General features: G+C 43.4%; 2 protein-coding genes across 2 annotated transcripts in view; both read right to left on the bottom strand.

The window, feature by feature from the left end:
- The window catches only part of LOC311633363 (uncharacterized protein), a 59,261-nt gene extending 57,612 nt beyond the window's left edge, over nucleotides 1–1,649 (bottom strand). The window contains exon 1 of the mRNA XM_084905964.1: nucleotides 1,098–1,649. The gene's annotated coding sequence lies outside the window, so the exon portion shown is untranslated. The remainder of the gene's footprint in view (nucleotides 1–1,097) is intronic.
- Nucleotides 1–3,546, bottom strand: part of LOC311633355 (uncharacterized protein) — a 48,152-nt gene extending 44,606 nt beyond the window's left edge. The window contains exon 1 of the mRNA XM_084905953.1: nucleotides 3,305–3,546. Coding sequence (XP_084762079.1) covers nucleotides 3,305–3,337 — 33 coding nt within the window. The 5' untranslated portion in view covers nucleotides 3,338–3,546. The remainder of the gene's footprint in view (nucleotides 1–3,304) is intronic.
- Nucleotides 3,547–12,463: the final 8,917 nt, after the last annotated feature.

Below are 12,463 nucleotides of genomic sequence, written 5' to 3'. Positions count from 1 at the left end.
ACCTCTACAAGCTACTGTGCTTCTAACATCATTGACCCTAATGACCCTTTTTCAAAAATTTTGTGTTTACAAACCACAGAATGCCATCCCAGCTATGGCTTAGTTGATTGGAGCTTCGTCCTACGTACCAAAGGGTCAAGGATTCAATTCCCAGCCAAGTATGTGGGTTCCACTTCCAGTTACCTAGTGAGGAAAAGGCAGCCGATTGCTTTTTCTCCCTCACAATGATGTTTCTCTCTCTGTGTCTGTCTTTCTGTCTCTCTCTCTGTCCATGTCTCCTCCTCTCTGAAAATAGCAAATAATAAATTACCAATAATTTCAATATATCCAAATGCAAAAGAGAATTCAAAAAACTCTAGAGCCGAAACCAGTTTGGCTCAGAGGATAGAGTGTCAGCCTGCGAATTGAACGGTCCCGGGTTCGATTCTGGCCAAGGGCATGTGTGTTGGTAGTGGGCACATCCACGATGAGATGTGCAAGAGGCAGCTGATCAATGTTTCTCTCTCATCAAGTTTCTAACTCTCTATCCCTCTTTCTTCCTCTCTGTAAAAAAATCAATAAAATATATGGATAAAAAAACAAACAAAAAACCTCTAAAAACAAAAACAACGCAACCTGTCAAAAGTCAAGTATAAAATTCAGAAAATGTAATTGTAAGATAAAATTTTATATGGATAAATGACTACATTAAAAAAAAAAAAAAAAAAAAGATATGCCAAAACCGGTTTGGCTCAGTGGATAGAGCATCAGCCTGCGGATTGAAAGGTCCCAGGTTCCATTCAGGTCAAGAGAATGTGTCTTAGTTGCAGGCACATCCCCAGTAGGGGGCGTGCAAGAGGCAGCTGATCAATGACTCTCATCGATGTTTCTAACTCTCTCTCTCCCTTCCTCTCTGTAAAAAATAAAAAAATATATATATTAAAAAAAAAAAAAGATAAAGAAGAAGGAAGAAAAGTTATTGGATTGACAGAACAGAACAGAAATTATAAAATAAATCCAGGCACATCCTTTCAAGTAATCTCTGACAAAGCTGCAAGACACAGAAGAAGGGAAAGATAGTTTCTTCAATGAATGGTGCTGTTGAAATCAATATTTACATGTAAACACAACAATACTGGCCACCACTGATAAAATGTAACTCAACCTGCATGACAGAATTGAATGTCAGCGCTAAAACTGAAAACTCCTCAGGACAATCTAGAGAAAAAGTTTTGGAGGCTTGTTTTGCAACAGATTTTCTAAATGTGACATCAACCACCAGTCAAAAAAGAAAAACAAACAGTGCACACTGCAACAAATAACGATAAAAAGGTTCTTCTCAGCACAACAGCAATGAACAAAATGAAATGAAAGGAAATCTAAACAACAGAAGGAAATACTTGCAAATCATATGAAAGAATCGGAGGGAGAGATTGTGAATCCAGTTCTGATCCGCAAAATAAAGCAAATATTGCAATATGGAAAGAAATTCACACAAATAGGTGGAGTTCCCAGGGAATAATAAGGGTATGTTAATAATTCCATAGAGCAGGCTAATAACAATGCAATGACTCTGTCTCAAAAGCTAAGTCTATATAACTCCAATAACAATATTTACATGCTAAGCACTAGCAACAAGCATCTGACCTTGCTAGAAACATGGTGGCACTAAACCTGTGGAACCCAAGGTTGCAAAAATATGGACTTTGTAGAAAAGCAGGAATGGGGGAGCAATATCTGCAAAGTGCAATTCAGCACATGCAACAATATGTGTTCCTGTACGTCATAAGCCTTTAATATATAAAATACACAAGGTCATCAAAAGAATGTTTAACCAAAAAAAAGTTATTAACCAGGATAAGGATGTAGAAACACTTCTTCACAAAAATAGGTACAAATAACCAAATGGAATATAGAAAATGCTTTCCTCACAGAAAAAAAGTGGAATCCCTCATGCTTCCTGAAACACTACTTATCCTCAAGTCCTTCCCTGTGAATGTAGTCCAGCAGGGAGAATTGGGGCTTCAGCAATAGAAGAGAGCAGTGGGAACAGACCCACCCTTCCTAGGAAACTGGAAAATTAAGCAGTTCCACAGTCTACATGGAAGGACACAGCACACCCTGGGGGATGGGGCCTGTAAATCGTAAAGCCAAGTCCAGGTCACTGGTGAGAGTGAGGGTCTTACCCAGCGAGGATACAAGTTCATAGTTCTCCAGCATCACATTCAGGTACAGCTGTCTCTGACCCTCATCAAGGAGGGTCCATTCCTCCCTGGAGAAGTACAGGGCAATGTCTTCCAAGGTCACGCCAACCTGTCAGAATTAAGACAATTGAAACCAGAGTGGGGGGTGTGGAAAGAGACTGAACAAACTGTGCACCTATGGATGAAGATAATGGGGGTTGGGGAAAGGGCAGAGGGTGGGGTGGGAACCTGGTGGAGGGGGGGAAAAATGAGGAACTTTTGTAATAATATGAACAATAAAGGTTTATTTAAAAAAACACACACACAAAAAAAACCCCTGAGTTTCTCTCTGAGAGCCAATAATTGTACTCCTGACACACCTTACCCCCCTCAATCTCCTCCAGGGCACCCGGTTAGTGAGGACACCAGGCCCTAATGCCAGTGCAGGCTGCTCTCTCATCACAGTCCCATTACTCACTGGGATTGCTCTCAGCAGAGTAGCTGGGTTGGGTGGGAAGGATTGGGGGAGGGGAGAGTAGAGAGCAAAGTCATTTAAGGTCTGGGCGATTCCTGCAGGGCCCCAGTTTTTCCGCCAAGCAATACCAAAAGCAATAGACAAAGCTAAGCGTGGGTTTTAGCTTCGGTTTTATGACCATCAGCTCACACTTCCTCCAGATGTGCACACACTGGGTAATGCTTATCCCCTTCCCATCTTCAGTCCCAGGTTCACTCCCTCAGCTCTGCCCCCTTCCTGCTCCAATGCCACTGGGTCAAGCTGGACTCCCCAGGGACTTGGCACATGGCATGTGGAGAAGCCTGTCTTCCAGCGGGTCCAGGACCACCCCAGGCCCCTGAGGGACCCCACAGCCGGGAAAGCCCCCAATGAGGCTGTGAGTCCTCCCTGCAGCCTCCAATCTGCCCGCCAATCCTCACAGCCACACCCTCAGGGGAACCTCAGAGGCCGGTCACCCCGGTCCTCTCCGCCCCGCACTGGCTGTGTCCTCAGAAGCCACCGCGCTCCTCCCTCCCCTCCGCCTTCCTCACGGTCCTCCCCGCGGACGGAGCTGCAGGACGGGACAGGCCCGCACCGGGCTGTGGGGTGCGGGGTGAGGAGGCGGGGGGCCTGGGGGACAGGAACTCACCTCAGCGAAGCCCCTCAGCGCGGGCGCCGCCATCGCGCTCTGTGGGCCGCGCGGGGCGGGGGCGGCGGGAGCGGAAGCCGCGGCAGGAAAGGCGGGGCCTGTCCCGGCCCTGGCGGGGGTCCGGGCGGTGACTCCGAGCTCCAACCCCACGTGTGTGCGGTGAGCACCAGGGGAGGCTCGGTCCACTGACTGTGAGGTGGGGAACACCCCTCTTCACTCCTGAGATAACTCCTCAGAAAACAAAATCCCGCCCACAGAAGCGGCTAAACGGAAATGCCTTCTCTCAGCCCCCATTGGCTCAGCCTCGTGGCATTCCATGCGTTGCCTTGTGGGTAATGTAGTTCATAGTCTCCAAGGCTAGGAACCAGTCACTAGAGGGGATTTAGAGGCAAATAGCCCAAGAAAGACACCAAGTATACTCAGGGTCCTCTAGCGCCTTCAGGGGAGGTGATGTCTGGGGCAAGTTTGTTTCTCCTGCACCTGTGTGGCTGGTTTTGCATCTCTTTCTTTAGGACCTGCTCTTTCTGAAGGGAAGGCTCTGTTTCTTCTTTCAGAACATTAGGCATTTCTCTCCTTCAGGTCAAATGTAGCTTGTTGCGGGAGGGTATGTATGGGGGGGTGTTGGTGAGGGGAATGTTAAAATATGTACACAGATAATAATTTAATAAAAATAAATAAATTTAAAAACAAAAACAAAAACAAAACAAAACAAATGTAGCTTGTTGCTACATTTTCTAACTCAATCTAACCTGCCTCCATTGAGAGCTTGTTTGGAGGTTCTAGCAGGGGAGCGCAGCTACTAGTACACCCTTGACCAAAGACCGGTCCTCTCCTCTTGGGGGAAAGTCGTCCTCTTCGACCGACCGACCGACCGAGCACACAGCTTCGGGAGGGACGCACATGGATCGGTGAGGGAGGAGGGGGACACCCGCCTAGCCAGCCAGATCAGCCGAATCAACCCTGGCGATCAATGGGGTGACAGATGTCGCAGCCAGATAGCCCTCACATCCTAACCTGCCTCCATTGAATCTATTATACAAAGTTAATGTCACAAACAGGCACTCATACTTGAGAGCATCTGCTTCTGATGCCATCCAAAGTGTCAGCTCTGCCTGGGCTGCAGTGTGGATAAGATGGCCAAGACACGTGAAAAAAATGCTCAAAGTAACTGATCATCACAGAGATGTAAGTTAAAGCAACAATTAGGTATCACCCCACCTCTGTTATAATGGCTGCCATCAACAAATCAGCAAAGGACAAGTGCAGGGGAGGATGTGGGGGAAAAAGGAACCCTAGTACACTGCTGGTGGGGATGCAAACTGGTGCAGCCATTATGGAAATCAGTTTGGAGGTTTCGCATAAAATTTAATATGGAATTAACATTTGATCCACTGATTGCACATCTAGGAATATATCCTAAGACAGGTGAAACCAATAGATAGTATGCACCCCTGTGTTCATAGCAGCACCATTTATAATAGCAAAGATCTGCAAACAGCCCAAGTGCCCATCATTAGATGGGTGGATAGAAAGCTGTGGTACATTTGTACCATGGAATACTATGCAGCCATAGAAGATTCTCTTACCTTTTCACACAGCATGGAGCGACCTGGAGATCATCGAGCTAAGTGAAACAAGTCAGCCAGAGAAAGACAAGTATCACTTCATCTCACTCATATATGGAATCTAATTAACAAAACAACTGATGAGTGGAGTGAATTCAGAGCCATGGAAGCATGGGACTGCAGAATCTCAAAGGGAAAGTGAAGGAGGGTTAAAAAAAATCCTCAGTTGAGGATGAAACACACATGCACGTACAGAGTAAAAACAAAGTCACCTGAGGCTTGAGCATTTCCTTCTGTTCTCTGAAAGCAACTGGAAAGCTCTAGCTTGCTGGGTTCTGGGTCTGCTCTACGTTTATGTTTATAAATCTGTCTTCAGTCAGTTGAGTACCTAAAAATGCTGATACCCCTCCATGTAAGGTTCTTCCATTTCACACAAGGCAATTGCTTTTGGTGATGTTGTAAGAAATGTCCAAACCTGGGGAGAATTTTTTTAAGTTTATGTGACCCAAGTCTAAGACATTTGCCAGGAAGGAAAATAACAACAGTAATGCTAGGGAGAATGGCAATTTTGAGCCTTTTTTATTCATTAGACTCAAAGGAGTAGACCTAAGGGGGTTAAATGAAATTAACTGGAAATAAATTAGGGGGGGATCTAAAGAGGTAAATCTCTGGGATTGGATAAAAAATAGACACAAACTTTTTTTTTAAAGTTTATCGATTAGGTAGCAGTTAATATTTAACCCAAGAACAATAATAATTGGTGGTCTGTAATCATCTGTGTTGGGATATAGTTCTCTTATGAGTCTATGTAACAGAAATGTTTCTAAAAATCAAATCTAATGGTATGTTATCCCAGATGCAAAAAGACAACAGACAGGCTAAACAAGGTAAAAATTGACCTTTGCGCTGAAACCGGTTTGGCTCAATGGATAGAGCGTTGGCTTGGGGACTGAAGGGACCCGGGTTCGATTCCGGTCAAGGGCATGTACGGTGGTTGCGGACATATCCCCAGTAGGGCGTGTGCAAGAGGCAGCTGATCGATGACTCTCTCTCATCGATGTTTCTAACTCTCTATCTCTCTCCCTTCCTCTCTGTACAAAATCAATAAAATATATTTTTTTAAAAATTTGACCTTTGCAAGACACACACACACACACACACACACACACACTAGGCTAGGATAGTGGTTCTCAACCTGTGGGTCTTGACCCCTTTGGGGGTCGAATGACCCTTTCACAGGGGTTGCCTGAGACATCCAGATATTTACATTAAGAGTCATAACAGTAGCAAAATTACATTTATGAAGTAACAACGAAAATAATTTTATGGTTAGGGGTCACCACAACATGAGGAACTGTATTAAAGGGTCGCGGCATTAGGAAGGTTGAGAACCACTGGGCTAGGACCACATAACTACCCCTAAGACTCACATTGACTCAGAAAGTTTTAACTTCAAACCATCCTATAGGGTTACTTTTGGCGTCTGAGTTTGTAAGGTTCACCATGCCATTCTAGGCTCCCTGAGCTTGCTAAGTTTAGTTTCTGCCATCATTTTTGTCCGTACTGTGGTTAGAACCTGTGGATTGAGGAGAAAAATTCAATGAGTGGCTTATTCTCTCTGTGACCCATTGCTGGTGTCCCTTTATTTCATCTCCTAGAAATTGTCACTCATCAGGTCAATAAAGCCTTAGGTTCTAAATGAGGTGGAGGCATTTGAAAGGAAAAGAAAAAGGTCTGAGAATTTAAGAGAAGGGCCTGCTAATTAAACCCCAAGATCGTTGGCTCCTCTAATTCAAACAGCTCTTCTGTTCAAACTGCTGAACCAGATAAGCTACTTTCAAGGCCAAATTATTACACACCCCTCCTCCCTGCTGTTGTCATGCCTCAGAGATAATTTCCACCAAGGGGTCTCTAGTTAGTAGAATGTTTCCTTCCTTCCACCTCTTCAAACAAGCCTCTTTTGAACTCTGTATAACTTTTTCTCTAGTCACATTTTATAGGCATGGGAAAAATACTTGTAAGACACCTCTCTATACATCTGCCAGACTCTCTTCTGGAAAACAAACAAACTAACTTTTTAAAAAATATATATATTTTATTGATTTTTTACAGAGAGGAAGGAAGAGGGATAGAGATCTAGAAACATCAATGAGAGAGAAACATCCACTAGCTGCCTCTTGCACACCCCCTACTGGGGATGTGCCCGCAACCAATGTACATGCCCTTGACTGGAATAGAACCTGGAACCTTTTAGTCTGCAGGTCGATGCTCTATCCACTGAGCCAAATTGGTTTTGGCTGCATCTCCTTTTTTAGCTGTGATTTCTTCCAATGCCCGCATCACCTGCCAAACCCTAACAGTGTTCCTTTTATTTTTTTTTAAATATATTTTATTGATTTTTTACAGAGAGGAAGGGAGAGAGATAGAGAGCTAGAAATGTCGATGAGAGAGAAACATCGACCAGCTGCCTCTTGCACACCCCCTCCGGGGATACGCCCGCAACCAAGGTACATGCCCTTGACTGGAATCGAACCCGGGACCTTTCAGTCCGCAGACCGATGCTCTATCCACTGAGTCAAACTGGTTTCGGCCCAAATTATAGGTTTTAAAACACATGTCATTGTCCCCTCTCCTGCAGGGTGAATGTCAGTGCCACATAGGAACATCATGTGAAGGGTCAAACTGAGGGAAGAAATTCATCACAGTGGATGGGATCACAGCATAACACCCAACATATGGGTGAAGGTGCAGAGACAAAACCCTAATTACCTAATTGTCTCCTGTGGGTTAAACTCTGTGCTGGGATCAAAGGGGAGGCAGACAAACAGCAGCTCACTCTGAAAGAAGGTTCCCCAGGAGGAACCACTGCAGCTGAGAAATGATGGCGTCCCCCTGAACACAGGAAGGGCCAGGGTAAGGCCTCTGAGATGTAAAGGGAATGGGAGGAAACGCATCACTGCAACCATGGAAACAGGAGCTGCAGCTGAGCCACCCTGGTCCTCACCCTGTACCTGCTCCGGTGAGGGCTGCTCATCAGTGGTAGAGGCTGTGTTTGATGCTGAAGAAAATAATGGTTAAAATCCAGCCCCTTGAAGCTGACACTTGTCTGTGGTGTCAACTTGGGGAGCTGACTTCATTTCTCTGATGTTTTTCCAGAGATTTGATATGAGTTTCCACTACAACAGTTTGATGTGAGAATTGAGAGAGAAAATGCTTAAAAATCTTTTCCTGGAATCTTGGCAGCAAGTACTCAGCTTGTTATTTTACTGACCTTGGGAGGCCAAAGTAAGTGCCATCAATCATCTGCATGTCACATTGAGCCAACTGAGATTCAGGAGCTCTAGCCCAGTGTTTTTCAACCTTTTTTGGACAAAGGCACACTTGTTTCATGAAAAAAATCAACGAGGCACACCACCATTAGAAAATGTTAAAAAATTTAACTCTGTGCCTACATTGACTATATATAAAGTAATTCTCTTGAATAGGAATCAAATAAACACAAAGAAAGTATTTTATAATTACTTTATTATGAAATATTAAGTAAACAAAATAGTGAAAAATTATAAAATTCTTGTCTTGTCTGCACCTACGGCACACCAGGCAACATCTCGCGGCACACTAGTGTGCCGCGGAACAGCGGTTGAAAAACGCTGCTCTAGCCAGTCTGCTGGGGATTCCCAGGTGGGCACACCAGGATGAGACCTGAGTGCCCACAGCACCTGACTCCCTGCAGCAGAGTCAGTGGCTTCTTATAGATCCCAGGTACACTAATATAAGAGAAACATGGAAATTGACCATCGGTCCGCTATGCCCACCAGCCAATCAGGAATGAGTATGAAAAATAACCCAACATAGATGAAGGTGGCCCCAGAGCTGGAGTGAGCAGGAGGCTTGGGTTGCCCCTGGCGATGGAGGAAGCCAAGCTTCTGGCTTGCCCTGGCCACTGCTGAAGGAGTGACTGGCAGCCTGGGTTGCCAGGGGCCACCCAGGTGTCCAGCCCACCATGTCCTCCACTCAAGGAGGGACTGCCTGGATGGCTGGGGGTCATGGTCAGCCTGAAAACGGCCCTCAGCCCCATACCCAGGCACATGCCTGGGTTCAGTCCCCATTACAGAACATGCAGGAGGCAGAGAACATATGTTTCTCCATCATCATTGATGTTTCTCTCTCTCTCCTTCTCTTCCTTCCTCTCTAAAATGAATAAAAAAATTTAAAAAAGAGAGAAATAAAAGAAACATTAAAGATGAGAAAAAATCATTGAGTAGCTGCCTCCTGCATGCCGTACACTGGGTATCTAGCCCAGGGTGCAGGCATTTTCCTGACTGAATGGGACTGTGACCTCCTGGTTCATAGGTCCACATGGAGCCACTGAGCCATGCTGCTGTGCTCTCAACATTTATGTTCCCTCTCCTTTGCTCCATGAAATCAATAAAAATGTTTAAGTAAATTAATATCTTTATTAAAAAAGAAAAAACATGCTGAGGCCGGTTTGGCTTGCTGGATGGAGCTTTGGCCTGCGGACTGGGGGTTCCTGGATCGGTTCTGGTTGGGGGCGTGCGCCTTGGTTGCAGGTGTGTCCCCGGTGGGGGGTGTGCAGGAGGTGGCTGATCAATGTTTCTGGCTATCTCTCTCACTTCCTCTCTGTGGAGGATCAATAAAATATATTATTTTAAAAAGGAAAAAACATTAAAACATATTATTCCAACACATACACACACACACACACACAGGTTTACTTCATAAAGTGAAAAGGGCACAAAAAAAAAAAAAAAAAGAGAAAAATTCCAACATCCATCTCTATTGTTTCACTGTTTTATTTGAAGGAAATTGCCAAAACTCTCAGCACATTAGGCAGAACATATGGTAAAATGTTTTAACAAAGATACAGACTCAACAAATACACTTCTGAGAAAAGGCTCACCATAAAGTCCTAGAAAAACTATAATAAAAAGTGACGAAGAATGACAAAATTACAGAATATGTTTATATAAAAATGCCTGATCAAACAAGATACTTTCGAGAATGTGAATACTTCACACACTGGTGGAAAAATGCAAATGGGTACAATCAGTTTATTTTTAAAGAATAGTTTATTGATTTTTAAGGATATATATATATATATATATATATATATATATTGACTTATTAGAGAGAGATGGAAAGAAGCATGAGTGATAAGAGAGAATCATAGATTGGCTGCCTCCTGCACACCCCACACTGGAGTTTGAGCCGGCAACTTGGGAATGTGCCTTGACTTGGAATCGACCCATGACCACCTGGTTCATAGGTCAAAACTCAACGAATATGCCAGGCGAGATGGGCACTTTTAAAAAAAGATATATTTTATTGAAGGGAGAGGAATCGAGAGTTAGAAACATTGATGAAAGAGAAACATCCATCAGCTACCTCCTGCACACCTCCCAGTGGGGATGTGCCCGCAACCAAGGTACATGCCCTTGACCAGAATCGAACCTGGGACCTTCCAGTCTGCAGGACGACACTCTATCCACTGAACCAAACCTGTTAGGGTAATGTGGGCACTTTTATTATTTGAAGAAGGAGAAAAACACGATGCAAGAGTGCAACATCGACAAGGCTGCCTCCTGCACACCCCATTCTGTGAAACTAGCACACAATCCAGGCACAAGCCCAATCATCCAAGTAGTAACCCTACTGTGCATGGCTTCACACCTAAACACATAAGCTACAGCATCCATGATGGTATATTCAGTTTAGATCACACAATGTTAATCTTTGTAAATTTAAACACTTATATATTGTACAAACCGACTCAGATTAGGCATGGAATTTTTGGTAAAGGTAAATGAAACTTATATCCATATATAGACTTATACAGTAATGTTTGTAGCCGCTTTATTAGAAATAACCAAATGTGCCCTAACCAGTTTGGCTCAGTGGATAGAGCAACAGCCTGAGGATTGAAGGGTCCCAGGTTTGATTCCCATCAAGCACATGTACCTTGGTTGCAGGCGCATTCCCAGTGGGGGGAGGGAGGGGAGAGTGCAGGATTCAGCTGATCAATGTTTCTCTCTTGTGGATGTTTCTAACTCTCTATCCCTCTCCCTTTCTCTGTAAAAAATCAATAAAATATATTTTTGAAAAAGAAAAAAAAAATGACTAAATGTTCATAAAATGGATAAACTATTGATGATATATTCAAAGGTAAGAATATCAGAAAAAAAACATGATATACTAACATATATTTAATAAATCTCTAAGAATTTATGAAATATATATTAAAGCAAAAAAAAAATCCTTAGAAAAATGAAAAGTGACCTATTAAACTGGAATGTATGTCAATGTTACATAAGCTGTGAAGCACAGGGTCAGATCTGATTAATATTAAGATTATAATGATGGTTTTAGTTTCATGAACACATCATAATTTATGAAACAGTATACCTAACCTGTACTTTACTCATTATACCTCATAAAAAATGATTCAAAATTTTAAAATGTGCATTTTCAACTATATTGGAAAAATAGGTTGGGCAAATCTATATTCAATTCACCGTCTTATGCCATCGGGAACAGAAAATGTAATGAAATGAAGAACTTTCACGCAAACCAACAAGAATGCTATCTGGGTCAAAAAAGTCAGATCACTGGACTACAGACACCCTTTGCCTTTGTCTTTGTTTTTCTGCCAGCACACCAATGGATATGAGGTGAACCTCTGAGAGGATACAGGAAGCCACAAAACCTCTTGATTATAGTCAATGACAATAACTGTGTCCACAGAAGATCAACATGCCTGGAGATCCTCACATCTGTGTACACACTGCTCCTGTAGTCTTTTTCTCAGAAACATTCTTGCATGCAAGTTTAGATGAGGAACATTCCATCTAACGGGCTGTAATCCCCTGCAAACTCATTAGGTCAATGTTTCCGTAGTGAAATGATTTCCCCTAAGTGCTATAGTACTCTAGTCAGTGACCTTTAGCCATCTAATTGTAGGCATTAGGGCACATGGCCCTCTGCAAGACCTGGGCAAGTGTATGGGCATCTATTGAGAAACAAGAAAAATTTTTGTGCTGCTATAAAATTCACACAGCTACCCCATTATTGGAATGATCTCTGTGTCTCAAAACATCCATCTTCACATGAGGACTAGAGAGTCTACAGTGTTTCCTGGGATATTAAGGGCAGCAATGTAAATTTGGCAAACACTGCTGTGGAAATGTCTACACCATACCATTCCATCAACGTCAAAGAATGAGGCCTCATAACTTTTTCACCTCATCATGCTAGGAGAATCCAGATCTCCATATAAACTAATCCACAGAGTCGATATAACACCCAATATTAAAGAAGTCTTAGATGCCGAAACCTGTTTGGCTCAGTGGTAGAGCGTCTGTCTGCGGACTGAAAGGTACCAGGTTCGATTCCGGCCAAGGGCATGTACATTGGTTGCGGGCACATCCCCAGTAGTGGGTGTGCAAGAGGCAGCTGGTCGATGTTTCTCTCTCATCGATGTTTCTAGGTCTCTATCTCTCTCCCTTCCTCTCTGTAAAAATATCAATAAAATATATTTTAAAAAAAATAATAAAAAAAAAATAAAGAAGTCAGAGAA

The sequence above is a fragment of the Pipistrellus hanaki genome (genome assembly GCF_964339955.1).
Source record: "Pipistrellus hanaki genome assembly, chromosome: 15".
Taxonomy (NCBI): Eukaryota; Metazoa; Chordata; class Mammalia; order Chiroptera; family Vespertilionidae; genus Pipistrellus; species Pipistrellus hanaki.
The sequence above is the reverse complement of the archived record's forward strand: the minus strand, read 5'-3'. Positions and strand labels throughout refer to the sequence as shown.